The following is a 25364-nucleotide window of genomic DNA, read 5'->3' as shown; positions in this document are numbered from 1 at the left end:
TTCTACCTAGCTCTACAAAATAAGGTATGGAGGACATGGGAGAAAAAAAAATTAAGACAGACTTTTGCGAGATCTCGCAAAACAAACTCGGGATCTCGCAAAAGTTTTAGCCGCATTCTTCGGAGGCCGCCAGCTCAAAGCCGACCGGGAGGTCGAGGCAAGATGTGCCGGGAGAGCGGTGTTCCCCCCGGGTTTAGTAGGTCTTGACCTCCCATCAGCTTCGTGATGGTGGGCGTCAGACATCTCCGAAAACATCGGAGCACTTTTGCAAATATGTTATGTCTTGTAAACCGAGCAGATATTTGACGTTTACACAGCTACATTCACGCCTCAAAATATCTTAAAAGTTTATTTTGTGGCCCAGAAAGAGTAATATTACAACTAAGTAGCTGCCGCCATTGTTGGAATTCAACTTTTGCGAGATCCCGAGTTTATTTTGCGAGATCTCGCAAAAGTTCATCGTAATTTTTTTCTCCCATGTCCCTTGCAGGGCTCTGTAATAAGGCGAACATAATCAGACTAACATTTTTACCTTTTCAATCTCAGCAGCTCAGCAGATTTCACCAAACATAAACGTTTAACATTTAGATAAGTAAATGTAGCTACTGTGCCTCTATTGTGTAGAGACTGAAAACGTGAAAAATAACAATAAGGTCTGACACTGTCAGAGTAAGATTTAAGAAAGGCGGGACAAGACAGGAAGATTTTGTTTGTTTTTTTCAAAGATAACTGCACTGTAGGTGACATTTGATAAACTGGACAGAAATTTCCCTTAAGTCCTATTTATTTTTTTAATCAAATATTGGAACTGTATATTATATACTGCAGAGTTTTGTTTTTGTGAAACTTCCTGCAAAACAAACTGTAGTATAATAATAATTGTGTAATAAAAAGGTTGGGGTGCACATGGTTAGTATTAGGCTGCATTAAGGGTAGCATTCATGTATTTAAGAGGATGATGCTGATAACATTTACTTGCCAAATTTGACATTTTATACTAGCTTTATAACATGTAGGCATGAGACATCTGCTCATGTCATGTTGAATTCAGTTGGCCAAATCCACAAAGAGCAGCGTCACAGGTCAGCTGACCACAATTTGTACACATTTTAATATATAGTGGAGTTCACAACATATATTAATATGCAACTTATTTCAAAGGGATATTTTTCCCTCACATACACCTGCTATATTCTCCTTTAACCCCTACATGTAACCTTTTCATTTTCGGATTAAGAATATTTATTCATGACCCTAAACTAAACACCAATAATACGAGGTGTAATTTCTTTTTAATTGACACTAAGATTATCTGGATTTAGGTAAATCAGTTTAAATAATAAATATTATATCAAGATCATAGACTCACATTCAGAATAAGTCCTACATGATATATATTATTATACCTGATATCTTTTAGATTAAGAATAATCATAATAAATAATGACAATCTCTTGCCCATGTACTTTTTTCTAAAGGTCAGATACAATGAACTGCTTGTTTTACCAGAGCAAATGTTAATTGTGTCAACAAAACCTTTCCCAAAAAACATGTCAAAGTAGACAATGTTTGGTTTTCGTATGTTATAGCAGCACATGCACTGTTGTCTTTGCATGGTTTAATGATAACAGAAACTCTTAGTCTGACTCAAAGCAAATAGATCAGCTGGCTTTAACTCAGAAAATTTAGTCAAGCAGAAACGTCCACACGGAAGTACCAGAAACGCAGATCCTGGAAAGGCTGTTTGACATTGACTCCAAAGTGGAGAAACTAAATCCCACAGACTCCTATGGTGAAATGCCCACATTAACAATTAAAATGCACGTCTACAGCTTTTGAACAGTAACAACTATACGATGGGTGAATTCATTGATTTGGAAACTGTTCAAGCTTAAAGTTAGAGGCAAGGCTGCTTTGATTGCCAGGTGTAGCTGTAGCCAGTCTTGCGCACCAGGCCCCATCTCTACTAATTTCTTTCACTGAACTGGACCAGAGATGCTACAATGTGAAGATGTGGTACTGTTAGAAATCTGGGTTTAAATACTTGGGAGATTTGTGTAACAGCAAAGATGGTGAAAGGCCAAATAAAAAATAAAATAAAATAAATAAATAAATAATAATAATAATAATAATAATAATAATAATAATTTTAAAAGTTTCTTTTACTGGTTTTCATTAGATTTGACCAGTGACAGTTTAAATTAAAGCCAAATAACTTCCAAATAAGTAATAAATATATGTGCCTAAAATTATACAGTGATGAGAGACCGATAAAAAGAGATGGTTACATTTTCACATTGGTGATTTAAGAATTACATTTCTTTAAATCACAAAATCATTTAAAACTTGCATTATGCATTTAGCAAGGTTGCCTTTTGCTTTAGAGGTTAGGTTTTCTTTAAAGTACTGTAGTCAAAAACAGACACAGTAAAACATTTAAGTGCTAACACATCCCAACAGATTATCTGTTATTGATTTATTATTATTTAACATCGAGTATGAAACTCTACTGGGGGAACATTTAGGCATACATTTTACGGTATCTCGCACAGAGTTTTATCACATTACTGCTAAGTCTCTAATTTTAAACTTGTGCTGCAATCTGACACACTACCGTCTTAGTGACAGTTGAAAGCGCCAGACAGGTTTTAGAGGATGATAAAAGGTGTTGGAACTTAAATAGTAATATATCTTTGTGGATTAAGTGTGCAGTTGTCCTAGTGACCAAAACTGCTTCAGTGTAATCATTTGTCCTCCCTGAATAAACGCAGTGCGTGCTGCTTCTGAGAACTTAATCTTCCTTCCTTGTTCTTACTGCCAGCTCATATTTGTCCTTGGAGGAGCTCTCACCTCAGTATTTGTTTGACAACATTCAAATTACCTTGGCATTTTCAGTTTGCACTCCAGAACCCCAGATGAAGTACTGAGTAAACAGACTTTAGCAAATACAATTCATGCTTAGTGTGGTTGGATGAGAAACAGGTTACATGAGCATCCAAAGCAGCTAGAGCCTCCAAAAATCCCCAAAACATTTACTTAACTGAGTTCTCCATTTAAACACAGGTTTGTGTGTGTGTGTGTGTGTGTGTGTGTGTGTGTGTGTGTGTGTGTGTGTGTGTGTGTGTGTGTGTGTGTGTGTGTGTGTGTGTGTGTGTGTGAACACTATTTATTAACATATTTCAGCACTTAGTTGTGTGTTTATTTTAGCTTTTCATTTAGTTATTTATACTGCATTGTGTTTAGTAGCATACTGCATATACTGAGACTGAAATTAGTTATCATTACAAATAGCTGAATGACAATAAAGCTGAGTCTAAAAATTGGCTAACATCACTGTAGTTTCCACCCAGAGTACAAAGACATGTGACTGACTGGTGATGCTAAACTGACTGTAGTTGTGAGCGTGTGAGTGTGTAGTTGTCTATTTCTGTGTTTTAGACTGGTTATGGACTGGTGTACCCCTGGCTTTTACCCAGTTTTGGCTGGGAATGGTTTCCAGCCTTGTTGAACAAGCAGCAAAGAAAATGGACTGATGGAAGGAAAAAGAAATCTTATAGCATCTGACAGTTATTTGTGCCGTGTTCTTGTATACCCAGCAGAGGGTGTTCATTATGTACAAGTTGCTAAATGGACTGGCCTACTCTGCTGGCTCCTAATATATATGTGAAAAAAGAAAGCTGTAAAGTCTTTGCAATTGCTTCAGCTTATTCTAAAACCCCAAACAACCCTGAAGCTCCCAAACAGACACTAAACATAGGATGAACTATTCCGGACTTCAGTTTTTCTTAAGCATTCATCATCCTTATTTACACAATTTGCTTATGGATTATTAGGCTGCTGCCCCCGCGACCCGACCCCGGACAAAGCGGATGAAAATGGATGGATGGATGGATTATTAAGGTATTCTGGTTGTTTTAGCAACCTATTCAAAAGTTATACTAATTTGCATTGCAGAGGTGTGTTGCTATATTTGATTGATTTACAAATTAAAGCACAAATCTTAAAGTGCTTCTTCACTTATTTTATGTTTACTACCTATTAAATCATTGTAACTAGTCTACAGTTTATTCACTCATCTGCATGTAGTGAAGCCGTTAAATATAATAAGCTGAAAATATTGTGTCTTTATTCAGATAAAAATTGTATATAAATCTAGAATAATTTCATAATAATAATTTCAAATTGATCTGATGTGATCAATAAAGGACTGAAGTGATAGGATGTTTGTATCCAAAAAGCATTCATGTTTCCAACTACATAAGTGGACTGGCTGTGGTAAAATAGCAAAGTTAGCCATGTCTTTGGTATGTTGTCAAAGCAGAATTCAAAGTAATAGAAACTCTGGCTCTCACATAATTCTAGCGTCTTTTTTCATGCTGTATAATTGCTTTGAAATAAACATTATTGCTGAATTCTTTTCTGTTTCATTCTTATACTTACTAATGTTGTAACAGCTTGTTTCACCCCTACCACGTTTCAAATACTCCATGCGTTTAGTGATTTTGTATCTATATCTACAGTCCATAAGCACATCTCCACTCTTTCCTATTTTTATTTATTACTGCTTCACCAAGAACAGTCAAAATGCAGACTCTCCTGGTCTTTTTATTTCAAAATTTCACCCTGCCAACTTTATTGTATATTTAAAAAAACAGCTCGCTAAACTTTAATGTTTTTATGGAGAATAAGACGGTACATTTGGGGTTTGTGTGATGTAAATGTAAACACAAAATAAATGTTTAGATTTTATTTTACTAGAAAAAAAGAAGATGGAGGAGATGAGACATGAACTGAGTTGCAAGTTCTTTTTAATTTTGATCAGCAGATAAATACTCAAACTACAATACCAATTACTTTGTAAGATATATAATGATTTTTAAGAAAATATGGGAAGAAACATTTAAATGTCACATCTGTGAAGAGACGGACTGTTTCATCACAGCAGTGTGAAGCTTCTCTTCCTGCGAACATGATGTCGAGCTGTGGTGCAGTCCGTCTTGGTACACCCACACTGTTCCACATACATGTATGTGTAGGGGACCGTGTCTCCATTCAGGCAGACCAGGTCAACAGTGCGATTGCTGAAGTTTATCTCCTTACAGCATGAGCAGGAATGCTCCATAGCTGCTGCTGCTTCAGAGTACCTAAAGATAGCAGGGGACAGGATTATTAATATAGTCAAAGGGTAAAATAACACTTTTTGTAACTTTCCAGGGAACCATATAACATTAAGGTTATCCTTACATGGTGTAAGTGTTGCAGGATCCTTCACAATATGGCATATCTACCTCCTGGGAGGACTGACAACCGTTGAATGTAATATGGGTTGTCATGGACATTAACTTGCATCCCTTCTCCTTCTCCACACCTTTTACAAAAAAAGATGTTGAGTTAGTTTCTTTTATTTCTATTTAATGTAAATCCATCCATCCATACTGTTCCGCTTATCCAGATGTCATAGGCTGAAAGGCAGGTACATCCTGGACAGGTCGACACTCTGTCGACTCCGTCATAGGGCTAACACCGACAAACAGCAATTCACAGTTAAATTCACACCTATGTGGAATTTAGAATCAACAGTTAACCTAACTCCACTAAGTGCATGTCTCTGGACTATTGGAAGAAGACAGTACCCGGAGAGAACCCATGCAGGCATTAGGGGAACATGCAAACTCCACACAGAAAGACCCTGGCTAGCTGCTGGATTCAAAACAAGTCCCTTCCGGCTGTGAGGCAACAATGTTAACCACCACGCCACTGTGCTGCCTCTGATTAAAATATTATATATCAAAATGTTATACTCACAAATTTTGCAACAGCCGTTTGCTGCAGTTTGAATTGTTTCCTAACGAGGAAAATATACAACATTAACAAAATTTGTTTAGTTTCATTTCATTTCAGACAGATACAGTCAATCAATCAACATTATTTTTTAAAAGCATACTTACAGGTTGGCAGTTACTCTCTTGGAAGGGTGGGCAGACAGTCTGTGAACGACTTGCTGTTAAAGTCTCACCATTCTTAACACAGGTGTAATGTTCACACTTATTCTCCGATGGTGACCAGGTTTCTCCTTGCTAGAAAGCAGTGAGATAGATGTAGACACAAATCCACACAAACTTACTAGTATTTATTTAAACACACAAATAAGCACTTATTGGTGGTTGGCTTAGATGAATTAACACATGAAGTTACAACCAGCTTACAGTCAAAAGGTGTTTGGTTCCATTAATGTTGACAACACAGTGTTTCTGTACACACTTCCCGCAGCATTCATCTGAATCACTTTCCACATATCCATATCCCTGTGAGACACCGAGAGCGACGTTAGCTTGTGAAGCCCAATCTAGCAAGTGACACACTAAAGCCACCAAAGGAAAACAAACTGGGATGTATGGTGTAAGTGAAGATGACGGCTTTATTGTCTCTTACCAGTTCACAGTGTTCTTTGCATTGTTGAAACACACAAATTATTTTTAATAGACCAGATTTGGGGTCAATCTGATTGGCACAGGTACAATCCTGACATGCAATCACAGGAACTGAAGAACCAGGCTGACAAATAAAGAGAAGGTCATACATAATTATTCCATCATTAAAGGCAAAAAGGTGAGAAATGACAAGTCATCTGCTTCTTATTTACCTGATATTCAGTTTCTCTGTGTACACAAACTCTTTTAGGTTCTAGGAAAGAGTTGGACAAAGACGAGGTGAATTGCATGAAAGTACACACACACACACACACACACACACACACACACACACACACACACAGACAGACAGACAGACAGACAGACAGATAGATAGATAGATAGATAGATAGATAGATAGATAGATAGATAGATAGATAGATAGATAGATAGATAGATAGATAGATAGATAGATAGATAGATTCAAACTGTTTGAATGAGATTACCACATGTATGTTCTGCACAGCATTTTCCATCAGGGACACTGACAACTGGCTTATATCCAATTGGACAATTCATATTAGTGACTGGGCAGGTGTTAGGTTGACATTCTGCAGAGATGATGGCACAGTGAGATACTACCAAAATCAAATAACATTCTGGAAAATTTTAAAGTGCTTTGATACTATATGTCTTACGACAAACATAGGTAGAACAGCAGGGGTCTGATGGACTGGTCTGGTTGACAAGGACAAACCCAGGAGCAGAGCAGTCTGTAGTGGCTGACGGTGGAGGGCACACCTTAGGCTTGCAAGTCACAGTCTTCGTAGATTCTTCACAGATGCAGTCCTGGCATTTGTACTCAAATCTTTCATTGAACTGAAAGAATAAACCACAACTTATATTATTTTCTCCTGTAAGTAAACAATAAAGAATAGAATTTCTGAAAAAAAAAAGAGGAAGAAGATCACCTCACGAGGAATGCCCTCAGGATCAAGACATCCTGTTGGAAAATAAAAAAGTCACTAAAACTATATCATATACTTAGGTATGTAGTAGTAAACTGAAAATATTACAAAAAGTAATTACCACATTTTTCAACACATATTCCAGACTCCTGGTTGAAGAGTTTCATTCCATCAGGACAAAAGCATCCCTCAGTAGTGTAGTTCATAGTTGGTCCACTTGGACTGTAAAATAAGTTACGTTGGAACAGCAGTTAAATTCATTCAGTTAAGTTGATAAACAGTGTCACTTTTACTTATTGCCACTGTAACCATTTATATTTTGCCACATTTTGTTATTATCATAGTGCCTAGAAATGTTTTTGCATAGTTTTGCAGAAACTTACTCGTCTTGACAGGTTGGCTGTTCTGCAGGACCACAAGGCTTGTAAACTTTGCCTAATGGGCATTCACCAGCTGATGATGAAGAAAAGAACTTCATTGTTTTGTGCTTTGATTTTTATATACATGCTGGCAAAGTGTCACTTGTGATTCCAACCATTTCAAAACATTTACAAAATGATGAGGGGTTGCTTACTGCACAGTGTGGTGTGGTTCCTCCAGTAAATACAAACTCCAGCCTGAGCACAGGCTGCAGCATAAGTCTGTAAACTTGTGCACTCCACTGTTGGATTTGAAACGTGACAGCTATCAAAAACACAACCTCTGTAGAAATTTTCTGGAGAGACAAATGGATGGCACTCTGCAAAGAGACTGTTTTAACAAAAGACACAAAAATTAATGTATTTTGTTTTAAGTGCAAACTGTTAATAGTACAGGAATAAACTTTTGGGACAGATCAGATCATGCTTACCTAGTTTTAAGTAGGTCACACATGGAGTCTGGTTTGCATGGAGCTAAGGTAGGTGGTGGTTCAGGTGCACTGGTAGGTAGTGCGGGTGGTGTTGGGCAGTTGGGCTGGTAAAGGTCTTCAACAGGCCAATAGTCAGCCATCACTGCACAGCTTTCCACCAGCTTACCTCCAGGCAACATGCAGTCATCAGCCTGATTATTGTTGCATGTTCCTGACAATAGTAATTAAACAGTTAATAGTGCAGTACAACCTCAAAGTAAGGGTTAAGAAATATGGCCATTTTAGTGAACATTCTCACCACAATGTCCCTGTGTGTTTTTGCCAAAGTACTGGAATGGAAGGGTTACACTGAAGCCAGTTATTCCAAATGTAACAACCACTTTTAGACGAGGAATCTCTAAAATCAGGTTAATGCCTGAATTCATGATCTTAACACCTTGTTGAGAATAAGGTAGGTTCAAACTTTCTCCATTTTTCAGTGCCTACAAAAGAATAATTGCACCATATGTAAAAATATACTATGAAATAATCTATCTTGGTTATTTTGCAGAAAAATACAATAAAATATTGGCAATCATATATGCATAAATTTACCTCCAACTGTGCAGCTCCAATAAGATTATGATTAATGAGTGTGATGACTTGTGAAACATATGATACTGTTATCGATCGTGGACAAGAAACATCTTCAGTTGGATCACAAAAGACATTGTCAATATAAATCTCCAGGTTATGTATCGGTAAGATCTCTTTCATCAAAACATAAGTACAGTTTCCTTGATAACTGTAGTAAAGTCCATCAAATGTGATGTAATGTGGATCTCCCCACCCTTCACATACACCTTAAAAGAAAGAAAAAAAATTTAATGGAGGGGAAAAAACATGAATGGAACAAATGTTTTTTACTCACAAAATAACTTACAGTCGCAAGTATAATATTGACAGCAGTAGTACTCGTCATATACCAGAACTGGTTTCTTTCCATTCGTGCAAGTTATGTTTTGAAGAGGTGGACATTCATATGGAATAATTTCTATTGTGTTGTTCTCTATGCATCTGGCCATGGTGCAGTTGCACAAATAGAAGGTCTCATTTTGCTTGAAGAAAATAGCACAAATAAAAATAATAAAGGTACTTTAAGATGTTTTTTTGCCAAATACCTATGAGTTCATTAAGGTATAACCTATAAGTTAATTACTGGAAAAGTGAAAACAGTCAAAATCTCATTAAATACAAAGTTATTGAAAAATTTTTTATGTGTAATGGGTCTTACTGAGACACCCCAATCAGGGCAGTCTGGTGGAGGAGTTGTAGTAGGAGGTGTGGCTGTAGATGTTGTAGTAGGAGGTGTAGCTGTGGTAGTTGGAGGCGTTGGTGTCGTTGTAGTAGGAGGAGTGGTTGTTGTTGTAGGAGGTGTAGTCGTAGTTGTTGTAGTAGGAGGTGTTGGTGTAGTTGTAGTAGTAGGAGTGGTTGTAGTTGTAGGAGGTGTAGTTGTAGTAGGAGGAGTAGTTGTAGTTGTAGGAGGTGTAGTTGTAGTTGTTGCAGTAGGAGGTGTAGTTGTGGTAGTCGGAGGTGAGGTTGTAGTTGTCGTAGTAGGAGGTGTAGTTGTGGTAGTTGGAGGCGTTGGTGTAGTAGTAGTAGGAGGAGTGGTTGTTGTTGTAGGGGGTGTAGTCGTAGTTGTTGTAGTAGTTGGTGTAGTCGTAGTTGTTGTAGTAGGAGGTGTTGGTGTAGTTGTAGTAGTAGGAGTGGTTGTAGTTGTAGGAGGTGTAGTTGTAGTAGGAGGAGTAGTTGTAGTTGTAGGAGGTGTAGTCGTAGTTGTTGTAGTAGGAGGTGTTGGTGTAGTTGTAGTAGTAGGAGTGGTTGTAGTTGTAGGTGTAGTTGTAGTAGGAGGAGTAGTTGTAGTTGTAGGAGGTGTAGTCGTAGTTGTTGTAGTAGGAGGTGTAGTCGTAGTTGTTGTAGTAGGAGGTGTTGGTGTAGTTGTAGTAGTAGGAGTGGTTGTAGTTGTAGGAGGTGTAGTTGTAGTAGGAGGAGTAGTTGTAGTTGTAGGAGGTGTAGTCGTAGTTGTTGTAGTAGGAGGTGTTGGTGTAGTTGTAGTAGTAGGAGTGGTTGTAGTTGTAGGTGTAGTTGTAGTAGGAGGAGTAGTTGTAGTTGTAGGAGGTGTAGTCGTAGTTGTTGTAGTAGGAGGTGTTGGTGTAGTTGTAGTAGGAGGAGTGGTTGTTGTTGTAGGAGGTGTAGTCGTAGTTGTTGTAGTAGGAGGTGTTGGTGTAGTTGTAGTAGTAGGAGTGGTTGTAGTTGTAGTAGTAGGTGTGGTTGTAGTTGTAGGAGGTGTGGTTGTAGTAGTAGGAGGTGTAGTTGTAGTTGTAGGAGGTGTAGTTGTGGTAGTTGGAGGCGTGGTTGTAGTTGTAGGTGTAGTTGTTGTAGGAGGAGTGGTTGTTGTTGTAGGAGGTGTAGTCGTAGTTGTTGTAGTAGGAGGTGTTGGTGTAGTTGTAGTAGTAGGAGTGGTTGTAGTTGTAGGTGTAGTTGTAGTAGGAGGAGTAGTTGTAGTTGTAGGAGGTGTAGTCGTAGTTGTTGTAGTAGGAGGTGTTGGTGTAGTTGTAGTAGTAGGAGTGGTTGTAGTTGTAGGAGGTGTAGTTGTAGTAGGAGGAGTAGTTGTAGTTGTAGGAGGTGTAGTCGTAGTTGTTGTAGTAGGAGGTGTTGGTGTAGTTGTAGTAGTAGGAGTGGTTGTAGTTGTAGGTGTAGTTGTAGTAGGAGGAGTAGTTGTAGTTGTAGGAGGTGTAGTCGTAGTTGTTGTAGTAGGAGGTGTTGGTGTAGTTGTAGTAGTAGGAGTGGTTGTAGTTGTAGGAGGTGTAGTTGTAGTAGGAGGAGTAGTTGTAGTTGTAGGAGGTGTAGTCGTAGTTGTTGTAGTAGGAGGTGTTGGTGTAGTTGTAGTAGTAGGAGTGGTTGTAGTTGTAGGTGTAGTTGTAGTAGGAGGAGTAGTTGTAGTTGTAGGAGGTGTAGTCGTAGTTGTTGTAGTAGGAGGTGTTGGTGTAGTTGTAGTAGGAGGAGTGGTTGTTGTTGTAGGAGGTGTAGTCGTAGTTGTTGTAGTAGGAGGTGTTGGTGTAGTTGTAGTAGTAGGAGTGGTTGTAGTTGTAGTAGTAGGTGTGGTTGTAGTTGTAGGAGGTGTGGTTGTAGTAGTAGGAGGTGTAGTTGTAGTTGTAGGAGGTGTAGTTGTGGTAGTTGGAGGCGTGGTTGTAGTTGTAGGTGTAGTTGTTGTAGGAGGAGTGGTTGTTGTTGTAGGAGGTGTAGTCGTAGTTGTTGTAGTAGGAGGTGTTGGTGTAGTTGTAGTAGTAGGAGTGGTTGTAGTTGTAGTAGTAGGAGTGGTTGTAGTTGTAGGAGGTGTGGTTGTAGTAGTAGGAGTGGTTGTTGTTGTAGGAGGTGTAGTCGTAGTTGTTGTAGTAGGGGGTGTTGGTGTTGTTGTAGTAGTAGGAGTGGTTGTTGTTGTAGGAGGTGTAGTCGTAGTTGTTGTAGTAGGAGGTGTTGGTGTAGTTGTAGTAGTAGGAGTGGTTGTAGTTGTAGGAGGTGTAGTTGTAGTAGGAGGAGTAGTTGTAGTTGTAGGAGGTGTAGTTGTAGTTGTTGTAGTAGGAGAAGTAGTTGTAGTTGTAGGAGGTGTGGTTGTAGTTGTTGTAGTAGGAGGAGTGGTTGTTGTTGTAGGAGGAGTGGTTGTTGTTGTAGGAGGTGTAGTCGTAGTTGTTGTAGTAGGAGGTGTTGGTGTAGTAGTAGGAGTGGTTGTAGTTGTAGTAGTAGGAGTGGTTGTAGTTGTAGGAGGTGTGGTTGTAGTAGTAGGAGTGGTTGTTGTTGTAGGAGGTGTAGTCGTAGTTGTTGTAGTAGGGGGTGTTGGTGTTGTTGTAGTAGTAGGAGTGGTTGTTGTTGTAGGAGGTGTAGTCGTAGTTGTTGTAGTAGGAGGTGTTGGTGTAGTTGTAGTAGTAGGAGTGGTTGTAGTTGTAGGAGGTGTAGTTGTAGTAGGAGGAGTAGTTGTAGTTGTAGGAGGTGTAGTTGTAGTTGTTGTAGTAGGAGAAGTAGTCGTAGTTGTTGTAGTAGGGGGTGTTGGTGTTGTTGTAGTAGTAGGAGTGGTTGTTGTTGTAGGAGGTGTAGTCGTAGTTGTTGTAGTAGGAGGTGTTGGTGTAGTTGTAGTAGTAGGAGTGGTTGTAGTTGTAGGAGGTGTAGTTGTAGTAGGAGGAGTAGTTGTAGTTGTAGGAGGTGTAGTTGTAGTTGTTGTAGTAGGAGAAGTAGTTGTAGTTGTAGGAGGTGTGGTTGTAGTTGTTGTAGTAGGAGGAGTGGTTGTTGTTGTAGGAGGAGTGGTTGTTGTTGTAGGAGGTGTAGTCGTAGTTGTTGTAGTAGGGGGTGTTGGTGTTGTTGTAGTAGTAGGAGTGGTTGTTGTTGTAGGAGGTGTAGTCGTAGTTGTTGTAAAAGGAGGAGTGGTTGTAGTTGTAGTAGTAGGAGTGGTTGTAGTTGTAGGAGGTGTAGTTGTAGTAGGAGGAGTAGTTGTAGTTGTTGTAGTAGGAGGTGTTGGTGTTGTTGTAGGAGGAGTGGTTGTTGTTGTAGGAGGTGTAGTCGTAGTTGTTGTAGTAGGGGGTGTTGGTGTTGTTGTAGTAGTAGGAGTGGTTGTTGTTGTAGGAGGTGTAGTCGTAGTTGTTGTAAAAGGAGGAGTGGTTGTAGTTGTAGTAGTAGGAGTGGTTGTAGTTGTAGGAGGTGTAGTTGTTGTAGGAGGAGTAGTTGTAGTTGTAGGAGGTGTAGTCGTAGTTGTAGTAGGAAGTGTAGTTGTTGTAGTAGTAGGAGTGGTTGTTGTTGTAGGAGGTGTAGTTGTTGTAGTGGGAGGTGTAGTTGTGGTAGTCGGAGGTGTGGTTGTGGTTGTAGTAGGAAGAGTGGTTGTTGTAGAAGGTGTAGTCGTAGTTGTTGTAGTAGGAGGTGTAGTTGTGGTTGTTGGAGGTGTAGTTGTAGTTGTAGTGGGAGGTGTAGTTGTGGTAGTCGGAGGTGTTGATGTAGTCGTGGTACTAGGGGATGTGGTTGTTGAACATATCTTACAACAATATACCCTTATCTCATAGTCATAGCACTTTCTTGGAGGTCTGGTCTGATCCTCTACTCTACATATTAAACCAGTGTCCTGATCACAACTAACAACTTGGCCAGTTTCAGTCACAAAGTCATCAAAGGTTTTGTCCGGGTATAGTACCGCTCTACACTCAATGTCTTGAATATCTTCACATATTTGAAGACCGCTATCTGTGATGTTTTTGTATGTTTCCCAATCACTTTTGTCCGTTGGATCATCCACATCATACCAGTCTGACCACGCACATGTGGTACTTGGAATGCAAGTAGTCGATGAGATTGTGGTTGTACTTGTGGTTGTAGGGGGTGTAGGTGTAGTTGTAGTAGGAGGAGTAGTTGTAGTAGGTGTAGTCGTAGTTGTTGTAGTAGGAGGTGTTGGTGTAGTTGTAGTAGTAGGAGTGGTTGTAGTTGTAGGAGGTGTAGTTGTAGTAGGAGGAGTAGTTGTAGTTGTAGGAGGTGTAGTTGTAGTTGTAGGAGGTGTGGTTGTAGTTGTTGTAGTAGGAGGAGTGGTCGTTGTTGTAGGAGGAGTGGTTGTTGTTGTAGGAGGTGTAGTCGTAGTTGTTGTAGTAGGGGGTGTTGGTGTTGTTGTAGTAGTAGGAGTGGTTGTTGTTGTAGGAGGTGTAGTCGTAGTTGTTGTAAAAGGAGGAGTGGTTGTAGTTGTAGTAGTAGGAGTGGTTGTAGTTGTAGGAGGTGTAGTTGTAGTAGGAGGAGTAGTTGTAGTTGTTGTAGTAGGAGGTGTTGGTGTTGTTGTTGTAGGAGGAGTGGTTGTTGTGGTAGGAGGTGTTGGTGTCGTTGTTGTAGGAGGAGTGGTTGTTGTTGTAGGAGGAGTAGTTGTAGTTGTAGGAGGTGTAGTCGTAGTTGTTGTAGGAGGAGTGGTTGTTGTTGTAGGAGGTGTAGTCGTAGTTGTTGTAGTAGGAGGTGTTGGTGTAGTTGTAGTAGTAGGAGTGGTTGTAGTTGTAGGAGGTGTAGTTGTGGTAGTTGGAGGTGTGGGTGTAGTTGTAGTAGGAGGAGTGGTTGTAGTTGTAGGAGGTGTAGTCGTAGTTGTTGTAGTAGGGGGTGTTGGTGTTGTTGTAGTAGTAGGAGTGGTTGTTGTTGTAGGAGGTGTAGTCGTAGTTGTAGTAGGAGGTGTTGGTGTAGTTGTTGTAGGAGGAGTGGTTGTTGTTGTAGGAGGTGTAGTCGTAGTTGTTGTAGTAGGAGGTGTTGGTGTAGTTGTAGTAGTAGGAGTGGTTGTAGTTGTAGGAGGTGTAGTTGTAGTAGGTGTAGTCGTAGTTGTTGTAGTAGGTGTAGTTGTGGTAGTTGGAGGTATTGTCGTAGTTGGCTCACATACATCCACACATGTTTTGTTTTTCTCATCAAATATGGGCTTATCTTCTGGGCATACAGGGTAACAGCCTGTATAAAAGGATATCACATAATAACCTTAATTAATATTTCTGAATGGCACATTTATCTGATTCAAGGTAATACAAACTGACACGACTGAACCTCCTACCTTCCAGGGTGGGTATCGGATTCAAACATACACCTTCTGGATTCAAACAGGTCTTGTAGCATGGAGAGTGGCAAGGGTTATAGTGCCACGTGCATATAAATGGGTCGTTGTAGTAATCACAATAGACAGCTAGGAGAAAAAGATACAAATTATACCATTTACTTAGATGATTAAAATGTTGACTAAAATATATGAAATTTCAATTTATAATGTGAATGCAGTTCAAACTCCACTCTCACATTAAAATTTAATAAGGTTATTGAAAATATTTTGGAATTTCTGTCTGATTGCACTAAAATAAAAAGATTGCAATGAGATTATTTATTTGATTTTGGAAATAAGTAACCCTGACTATAATATACACTGAGTTTAAATTGAAGTGAATGTGTTACATATGCAAGTGTTATAAACTAAAGCAAATATTGTCTGCAGTATATTTGATGTTAGATTACATAAGTAATAAGTCTTTACTTATTACAGATGCAAAATTTGTTTCCTTTCACTTTTCCACATATTATTTTTGTTGTGATTATCGTTAATCACATTTGACCTACACTCAGTATTTAAGAATGATCCCACTACAATTGCATATCCTTTTCAATAGAGCCCAACATGTTATATTACAGGATTTTTTTAAGCTAACACAAACCAAACACCGACTCTGGAACAATCACTTTGCACATCCATTTTCTTTTGCATTTAACACTTAGAAATGTGTTGTCCGGAGAGGTTTAATTAATTGTCTGACTATTGTAAAAATGAGAAAATTCCGTTTCAGATGCTTTATAAGCTTGCAAAAGCACGTGTCCACTTTGGTCCCTATTGGTTATTGAGTGTAGCTTGATACAGAAAAGATCAAGTTTATTAATTAATAATAATAAAGTAAAAAATACGAAAAATGATGGGGTATGTTTACTGAGCAGATTGATATATAGATCTCTGTAGTTGCAAACACCAGGCTCACAAGAATTTAAAGCCTCAAAAAACAAAAAACAAACTGTTACTCACGACAGATCTCTGGAGTTCTCCATGCAATGCAAACATCATGCTCATTGCAAGCCTGAGCGTAAGCTGCAACTGCTGTGCAGAAACATTCACAGTCTCCTCCAGTGTCGCAGGCACATGAGTCTTTTACGCAGTTTTCATAAAATGGAAAAGGGCTAACCTGAACAGTGGTGCAAATTTGATGATGATTTTTTTAGAGCATTGTTTTAGATTTGCGTGAATGTGAACAAGTTACAAATTCTCATTACCTTTTTGCGGCATTCTTTAAATGTTTCTCCAATTATGATGCTACACATCAATTTTGCCCACTGATGTCGACCGGGTGTTACTGCGCACGGATCAATGTTCACCTCCGCATCTGGACAAGAGCTAGACACTTTCCAGCTGTTTGCAAACTCAAGTGGATTGCTCACCACCAGCTGACCCTGAGTGGTGTAGTCATTCTGTCCATCACCATCGAAATTACCACACAGGCCACACACCTCTCCCTGTGCAAATAAACAAAAGAGTCAATCGAGCAATGTGAGATCTTAATAAATATAATTTAGTGATTTACATTTATCATAATTTCATTAATATATTAGGCTCCTAGGAATTTTCTTTCTTTTTTAGAAATGATTCTGTTAATTTTTTCAATATGAGGTATTGAAAACCACAAGTATGTGGTCAGACAAAAAAGGGTACAATAAAATAGTAAAACTTTAATGCAAGAATTTAATGTAACAGTTACTGTGACTCACGTTGTGCGTTGGTTCAAGCAGGATCCGAACAGCTGTTTTGCGATCCCACATCACTGCCATCCCAATCTCAGATTCTACAACCACATACAAGCCAACATTCCTTATCTTGTACTTGATATCAGGTCCATGTCCCAGATCACCCTCTTCAACTCTTCCCCTTGATAGTTTAATTTCATTTTTCTGTAATGAAGGAAAGGAAATTTCTGTTGGTTCAATTGCAATGCTGAAAATATATTTACTTAGATTTACTATTGATGGCATAAGAAAGCTTTGATATTGTTTATAAGTGATCTTACCCCCAGTTGAATTCTGACTTTTTTAGAGCAGGTGGTGCCCGTAGAGCCACAAGGTACATTTTCAGTGATAACTCCAAAGCTGTTGTGCACCGTTTTATTGCCACAGTTGTTCTGTTAAAAAAAAAAAGGGAAAAAAAAGGTTAAACTTTGTGTTTTTTGGGGGCTAAAGTAGACGATAACAGGAACAAGATTATGCACTTAAATGTTATATATTGACTAACTGCCTTTGAATCTTTATGTAATGACTTTTGGAGACACAGTGTAGGTAATTCTTAACTGTCTCAAATCTTTGCACTTAGAAAAAATGATATTATTTACAATATAAGGCATTTGCTCCTTGCAATTTCACCTATGAGTTCTAAGTAAGTAATTGTATTTGGTAAACAAAATATACAGTGTGAATGGCATGTAACTTTTTTTTTACAAAGGAAATTAGAGTTGCATAACTGACTTTACTCCTAATTGTTCAGAGTTTATTTCTATGAGAAACTTTAGATCAGGACATGACAAGGTCAATTTAGGTGACAGCTGTGCTTTGGATGATTCTGGCATACATTATTTACCTTTACAGCAATATAGCCACACTGTCCTTGAAATGCATATGTTTTCTGATCAAATGTGGTGTAGTGACCACTTCCATAAATAATGCAAGTTCCTGGACATTTTTTCTCAGAGCATGTCCATTTTCCACTTTGGCAGGTACTAAATGTATCAACAAAAAAAAAAGTAAATACAGTACAATTTGAATACTGTGAGAAAAACATGTCATATATATCACATACTGTTTATTACTCTACAAGTATTAATTAGAAAATAACTAAAAAAATAAAATAAGATCCTACCAGGTGTTGCACTGATTAGGTATTTGTGTCCCGGAGACATAGAGATGGCCATCATGTTTGCATGGACAGTCACTTTCTTTCACACAGAAACCTTTACCATCATCAAGGAGGCCACTGGGACACCGACAACCAGATTCACACTCTGTGGCATCCTGGGAGGATAGAAAGACCACATTGATAAAAAATAAATAAATAAATAAATAAATAAATAAATAAATAAATAAATAATATTTATCAGATATTGTTTTTTCAGACTTGGAGGTGCATCAAAAACAACTCACACAATCATCATTGTCCAGATTTAAACAAGTTCGAGCACACTGCACTCCAACAACTCCTGCGCTTGCAGTGGAGCAGTTGAAGTATTCTTTTGGAGAAGGACAAGCTGTAGAAACTGTAGGAAAAAAAGTACAAATTCCTTTAATATACTATATATTGTCTTAAAAAAACTCTCTCATTGAAGAAGAAAAAAAACTGACTTGACATGCGGGTTCTCCCAGAATGGCAATGAAGAACTCCGTTGGTGCATATGCTAGAAAAAGTCACCAGAATTATAAAGATACAACACAAAAAGCCAAGTCTGTGTAAATCCATCATACTACATGTATTACGGTCCTGTTTAATCCTTAGTTTAGGATGTTTCATTTGAAATCCTGAAGTGACTCACCAGCGCTCGTTGTTGGTGCTGATGGACTTGCCTGACTTTACGTAGACTTCATTATGGTAACAGGGACACTTTGCCACTGGGACACAGATGCCGTTGTCATCTAGGTAGTGACCCTCAGCGCAGGAACAGCCATCCACAGGCAAGAAATCAGAGGTGCAGCTCTGCTGCTTTAAGCTCAATGAGCTGCAAGTCAGCTGGCATCTCTGATTTTTGTAAGAGAAGGTCTGAGATGCTGGGCAGTTCTTGGTGTATTTTTCTGTTTTACAGAAAATATGCTAATGATTACCTCATAGTTTTGGACTAACTAATAAAAAAGAACACGCTCATCAAACTTCATTACTGAGCTGTTTCAGATACACTTACCGCACACATTCTCTCTCCAGTCTGTCAAGAACACTCCCTTTGATGCACAAGCTCTTGTGTAGGAGGAGAATACAGCACACAGGCAGTCCTCGCTCTTCTCACAGTTACAGCTAGCATAAGTACATCGCTGTAGAAAACAGTGAACACATTTTTATTGTATTACAGTCCCACTGTATTTAGTTAAAGAAACACAGATAGATTGTGTTGTACCTTGTAGTAAATCTCAGGATCCACTACAGAATGGCACTCTGCAAAGGTGCTATTTGGCTGTCGTAGCAAGGCGCACCAGTGATTGGCATACTTTTCTATAAGTAGATGAGTAAAAATGTCATTTCTTGCTTATATTTCTTGCTTGTTTATATATGCTGCAATTAGTGCCTGGAAAGTAAGTTTCAAGAAAATGATAGCAATTAAAGAAATAAACTTCCTTCCATCCATCCATCCATTCTCTTCCACTTATCCTTGTCAGGGTCGCGGGGTGGGTGGGAGGTAGGGTACACCCTGGACACACCGTGGACACGTTGCCAGTGTGTCACAGGGCTAACACATAGAGGATAGACAACCATTCACACTCACATCCACACCTATGACCAATTTATAGTTACTAATTAATCCAAACCCACTAAACAAATAGGTGGAGTTCAGAAAAAACATAAACGTGGACAATAAAATAAGGAATAAGAAATAAACTTGATGGACAAAAACACTTTCCAGTTTACCATTTTCCACGCTGAAAGAACAAGGGTCATCGAGTCTGTCTTCTCTGTCTTGGCATATATGGCTAGCCTTCCAGGAGTTACTGAAAGCTGCTGCACTTCCCTCCACAATGCCCTGACGAGTGTTCATGTCATCAGACAGGACCATGTTGTAGTTCCCACATAAACCTAAAAATTACAGATTCTTAATGAAGAAATTATCATGAAATGCAAATAAGAATGCTAAAGAAAAAAGTATATCAAAATAAATTATTTTCAATGACTTGCTAGTTGGGTGGTATTCAGAGTGGGACAATCCTGAGATCATCCCTGGTCACATACAACACAATTTCTCTATTATGTTCTTTGGCTACCTCAGTGTCTACTTTTCACTGAACCTTCAAGATAGCCTTTTTATTTTGGCATACCAGTTAGCTGCCCACACCATCTTAACTGGTTCCTTTTCATCTGAAGAAGCTAACAGTCTATTACGAGCGCCTTCATTATTTTTTAAATTTCTCGCCGTAGCTCTAAGAGTGGGCGAGGCCATTTATTACAACCTTTTGGCCAAAAGGTTGTAATAAGGTTGCTGGCAGTGTTTAATTAAAAAAAAAATATGAATCACTGAAGTCAACATAATCTGCTGTTGTTTCATTTGTTTAAGCTGCAAATGGCAACGTTTGTTTCGAAATGCACAGATATAACCATCTTCAACAGACAGCATTCTTTAAGTCTTGCAATAAATAGTTACTTAATAAATGCATACTAGCCCTCGTGATATAATGCTTTAAGACTAATGTAAAACTTACCACGTGTCTTTTCTCTGTAGCTCTGCTCCAGGCTGACATAGACTTGCATGAGAGGCACATGTTGGATCTGAATTTGCAAACCAAAACTGGTCTGGAGGATGATGTGAAAGGACGAAGCGTGGAATATACTGATATCCCCTGTGAATGAAGAGATACACAAAAATCAGTGGTATCAGTGGCTCAGTGGCTAAGTTCTTACATCTCAGCATAAATGAAAGTAACATCTTAAATCGAAAGTTCCTTATTTTCCGACCAACCTGAGAAGTACGGCAAACTGATACTCTGCATATTCTGCTTTACTGCGCCATCAGCAGTGAATGTTAACACCTGAATAAAAACAGAATCGATCATTAAAATGTTGCAGCTGTCAGTATCTATTTAAAGCACGAGCCCGGTATTAAACTCACATTGTGTCTGTCATTGTTCAGCAGGATTTTGATGGTCTTCAGACAGGTGTCATACTCTTGGTGTGCACATGGTACCAGTTTGACCAGAATGGTAAACGCAGGGCTTGCATCATCCTGAAATACACATAATGTAAGCAAAAGAAAAAAAATGTAGCCTAATCCAATATATTTTTACTTACATGTGCCCAACACAGTATTGTCTAAAATTTGACTGTACTGTACTAAGGCTCATTTACCTTTCTTTCCACCTTTGCCAGGGTGTAGTAACAGTCTCCATGGAAGGTGAAGTCTTTCCCATCAAAGGTGGTTACATGTGAACCTTCTTCAACCGCACACGTAGAAGGTGTTGAAAGACTTTCACAAGCCCATCTACCTTCAAAACACGTGCTGAAAAAAAAAAAACCCAAATTCATTAAGAAAACAAAATATGCAGATACATTGTTAAAAATTACATTCTGATTGCATTATGAACATTACCATTCCTCTCGCTCCTGTCTGTAAACTTCACCAGATTCATAGATTTTTCCATGCTTGCACTGGCATTCAGACTGAGCAATACACCCCCTCATGGAAATGTCATCGAACACGGTTCCTGAAATGGAAGGTTGGCATTTGAAGGTAACATCCCATGAAAAGAGAAGCTTTAACAGGTGTGTAGAAAGAAACTTATTTGACAAGCGCGCTAACCAGGAGGACAGAAGCAGCCGTCCATTTTGTGGTCCTCACAGAATGAGCTTGTGTCTTGATGCGTGCAGGTATCCACACAAGGGGATCCACTCTCTTCATAAACCATGTTGAATGGGCACTGTTTGGCTGTGAAGGAAGTGGGAATTTACGCAAAGTGTCTAAACATCAACTTGTTGAAGTTTTTCACTTGAGTGTAAAAACAGCAGATTTTTTTGTGCACTTATTTTACTTCTGACATTTGCCAAATTTCACCATATACTTGGCTCAGGTGATTTCAGTGTTTTGGTACTCTCTCTACCGCTTAATATATAAAATACAAAAAGAAAAAGAAAAAGAAAGAAAAAACAAAACTTTACCACAGAACTCAGAAGTCCTCCAGTTGGGAGGCTCCCCTCCTGCATGGGAACACTGTCGAGAGAACTCAGAGAGTGTGCTGCAGACACAAAAGTCATCTGAATGGTTGGTGCAGCCACACATGTCCTGCACACAGGCCTGAATGTAAGGCTCGGGGTCAATCAGTTTGGTACAGGAGCTCCAGGTTTCTGCATGCAGCATCTCTTCACAGGTGTTTTGCTAAACGACAGTAAACACATGCACAATTATTTAATGCAAACAAAAAAAAACATCAGATCTCTTTCGTTAAACCTGGCTAAAGTAGGTAACAAAACTCACAAACTCTTTGCATGACTCTGGCACATTCATAGCTTCCTGTGAGACATCTTCCTCTTCATATGGGTCCTCACAATCATCATTTGGACGATGGACTTTATGTATGTTGCCAAACTCAATGGGGCTGATTTTCCGACCTTTTGCATACAATTACATTAGTAGGGACACGCAATAGCCAGCATATTGAAGATTTAAAAAATTAATGAATGATGAACAGCTTTTACCATCAAGGAGGAACTCGTTGTAAACTGGAACACCGTTAAAATCTCCACAAAGTCCACAAGTGCGGTTAGTGTAATCATTATCAATTTCCACCTTAAATATGGAGTAAAGGGTTAGAAAAAGTTTTAGAAACCAGACATGACATGTTTAAGATATTAATACAGTATATATATATAATATATAATATATATAATAATAACAAAATAAAATGAAACGAATGCATCAAAGTTGCCACATTTAAGGACTTTACATGTATGCAAGGACAATAGTAACCACTGTAACTATTGTTGTAGTGAACCAGGTAATCAGCAATTCAACTCGAGGACAATGTGTTTATTTAAATGCCACACAGACCAAAATATAAAAGTATGGCTAAGTATTTCTGGAGGTTGGGCTGTTAGTCATTAATAAAAGAAATGTGTTTAAAATAATGTCCTATTGGATCTGTCTATTTTAAGGATTTACCATGACTGCATCATCAAGGTTCCACATGACAATGATGCCAACTTTGGACTGGAGCTTGATGTAGACTGCATTTCTTTCCACTTGTACTCCGGCCTCGTAGTGTGGCAGTTTGACACTGAGAAGAAAGATAATATCTTTTTGACAATTATAATTCATTTATATCTATAATTAACATTATATAAGAAGCATCTCTGTAATGAATAAAGTCTTTTGCATTAGTAAATCACTCTGTGAACTTCAGCTGTGCTTTTTATGAGTGTATACAAGTGCTGAGGGGAAGTGTGCGTAATGATGAACATGGTCAATCAATCAATCAATCAATCAAAGATTAATAAGCATGTGGATATTTCTTCCTACTCCATTTCAGACTTGATGATGATTTAGTGGTTAATTCATGTCATTAGGATTGTGTGTATGTATTGTTTATATATATATATATATATATATATATGTATATATATATATGTATATATATATATATATATATATATATATATATATATATATATATATATATATATATATATATATATATATATATATCTGAGATAAAAGATTATCATTGTCATCATAATTCTATCAGAGTTGCTTTTTTTTTTTTTTTAAACTTACGGCAGGTCGTTTACAGTGACCACATCCTTGCTGAGGTGAAATGCAAAATCGATGATGGTGACCACCACATAACTGACTGTCGGGTTTCCATTGTTTTCATTCCTCTTCATGTGCACAGAGAACTCTGGGAAGGTGTCATGGCAGTCGGAGACCAGGTTGTATTCACACATGCCAGGAAACTGGTACACATCACCATCGAACGTCTTGAAGTGCTCCCTGCCCCATGTGCTACAGATGCTGCTCACATGGTTGCGGACTGGAGAAACATTCACGTAAATAAAAGATGAATATTGGTGGAAGTATTATAAATGTTGTGTTCATATATGCATCAATGAAGAAGATACATTTATTTAAATAATTGAGGTTTAAAAGCAGACCAAAATTATTTGAGTCTTACCCAATCTGGCTTGGATCTCAGTGACATGGGCTATAGTCAAAGCAAGGAAGCACAACCCCACCGAACTCCCCCTCATTGTTGCCACTGTGGACTTGATGTTCCCTGAGTGGGTAATGTAGAGAGTGGTTCTTGACTACCTTTTATATTGAGATCAGACTTTTTTTTTCTCACAGCTTCTTCCTGTGTAAGACGTGAAGATTTATTGCTAGTCGTGGCAAACATGTGCTGGATGGCTGTCCAACACCCTTCACAAATCCCATATAACTTATTATTACATCCTTCCTCTTGATTGAACAAGTATGTTTGCACTTGAATATATCTTCATTTCAAGACAACAGAGGCAGCAATAAAATGCTCCTCTGTTCTAAATCTATTGTTTCATAAGGATCCAATAATTATAATTTATTAAAAACAGAAATGAAAAGGGGAAAATGAGACACTGGGATGTCAAATTTCTTACAAACCTGCCAAGGAAGTAAAGATCTCATGAGTGACTATGACCATGCAGGTATCACCTAACATAATATGAAATCTACGTGACATGCTTTAAGCAAAGCTTATGCCAACTTGTCTACCATCTGCTTTACATTTGATAAGATCATTGACAAACATCCTGCAATACTCGGGAGCTTGCTCATGTATTCATGTTCTACTCAAAAGCCATTAAGCAGCAGAGTTTGATTCCTTCAGCTTTATCTCTAGCAGCTCATTCTTGGGAATGTTGCAAATTCACAAACAGAAAGGAACTTTAAACCGAGGAAAGAAAAGTCTCAATTTGATCGGGGGTGTTTTACACATTACATACACAATTGACCAATGTATGTCTTTAACTAATTTTCATCAGTTTACTCATATATCCCTGTAGGGCTGCATTCTCAGCCCCCTACTGTATGCCCTATATATTTATGACTGAACACCAACCCAACCAATGTCATCGTTAAGTAGACCAATGTCACCACCGCTATTGGGCTCATCTCTGATGAGACAGCGTACAGGGCAGAGGTTGAGAATTGATAACCTGAAACTGAACCTCCCTCATACAAAAGAACTCAGATATTAGTACTTTAAGTTTGGGACCCATCAGAAGGCCCATCAGCGGCCACACTTCCTCTGCATCCAGAGGAAGAACAAACTCGACCTGAAGCTGCTACTGGCCTACTACCGCCCCTCAGTGGAGAGCGGGTTCTCCTACTGCCTGGATGTTTTCTATTCAGGGACCACGAAAAATCATTCACTGTACTTTTCCACCACTGATGGGCATCGCCAGATCGTTCTGTCTCAGGAAAATCAGACCTATCACAGGTGACCCCTTGCACCCTGCCTGCTTGACCCGCTGTCCTCTGGTCGGCGCCTCAGGTCAATCAGGTCCCACACCTCCAAACGCATAAACTTCTTCCCCTGAGCCAGTGTCATGGTCCTGGGTCGTGTGACCCAGTGCTTTGAGTTTCCATGTATTTTGATATTGATTGTGTATGTTTAGTTCTTTTGGTAGTAGCTTCCAGGTTACTTAGTTTACTTCTTTGTTTATTAGATCCCTTTATGTCATCACCCCTGTGTTAAGTATTCCCTGCTGGTTTGTGTCATGTCTATGTCTCTCCATATTTCCTGTTTTATGTTGAAATGTCTTGTGTTTCTTTGTACAATGTGTTTAGTTTTACTCTCCCCTGTGATGTCATT

At 38.7% G+C, this 25364-nt stretch overlaps 1 protein-coding gene across 1 annotated transcript; it reads right to left on the bottom strand.

The window, feature by feature from the left end:
* Positions 1-4928: 4928 nt before the first annotated feature.
* muc2.1 (mucin 2.1) lies at positions 4929-25100 on the bottom strand. The gene is made up of 43 exons (XM_026172259.1): positions 25004-25100; positions 23688-23789; positions 23291-23546; positions 22679-22793; positions 22216-22306; positions 21995-22128; positions 21679-21895; positions 21323-21448; positions 21113-21227; positions 20872-21022; positions 20636-20749; positions 20486-20555; positions 20229-20366; positions 19444-19608; positions 18935-19029; positions 18725-18851; positions 18393-18617; positions 18174-18226; positions 17695-17846; positions 17416-17554; positions 16853-16963; positions 16557-16736; positions 16065-16304; positions 15820-15976; positions 14812-14940; positions 9502-14711; positions 9151-9325; positions 8823-9070; positions 8527-8710; positions 8229-8439; positions 7953-8128; positions 7762-7831; positions 7500-7600; positions 7382-7413; positions 7109-7289; positions 6917-7021; positions 6644-6684; positions 6433-6555; positions 6207-6305; positions 5949-6077; positions 5806-5845; positions 5245-5368; positions 4929-5144 (listed from the first exon to the last, which is right to left on the bottom strand). Exons 1-43 carry the CDS (start codon positions 25098-25100, stop codon positions 4937-4939), a joined length of 10956 nt encoding a protein of 3651 aa, XP_026028044.1. The 3' UTR covers positions 4929-4936.
* Positions 25101-25364: the final 264 nt, after the last annotated feature.

Source organism: Astatotilapia calliptera, chromosome 7 (assembly GCF_900246225.1).
Source record: "Astatotilapia calliptera chromosome 7, fAstCal1.2, whole genome shotgun sequence".
NCBI lineage: Eukaryota > Metazoa > Chordata > Actinopteri > Cichliformes > Cichlidae > Astatotilapia > Astatotilapia calliptera.
The sequence above is the reverse complement of the archived record's forward strand: the minus strand, read 5'-3'. Positions and strand labels throughout refer to the sequence as shown.

Bases quoted from the DNA above. Each gene is read 5' to 3' on its own strand.
- muc2.1 (XM_026172259.1), bottom strand. From the start codon at position 25,100: ATGACACTGGCTCAGGGGAAGAAGTTTATGCGTTTGGAGGTGTGGGAC. The intron at 15,977-16,064 runs GTAATGAGAATT...ACCACTGTTCAG, and splicing joins TTAAAGAATGCCGCAAAAAG to GTTAGCCCTTTTCCATTTTA. The intron at 6,556-6,643 runs GTAAATAAGAAG...TTTATTTGTCAG, and splicing joins ACAGAGAAACTGAATATCAG to CCTGGTTCTTCAGTTCCTGT.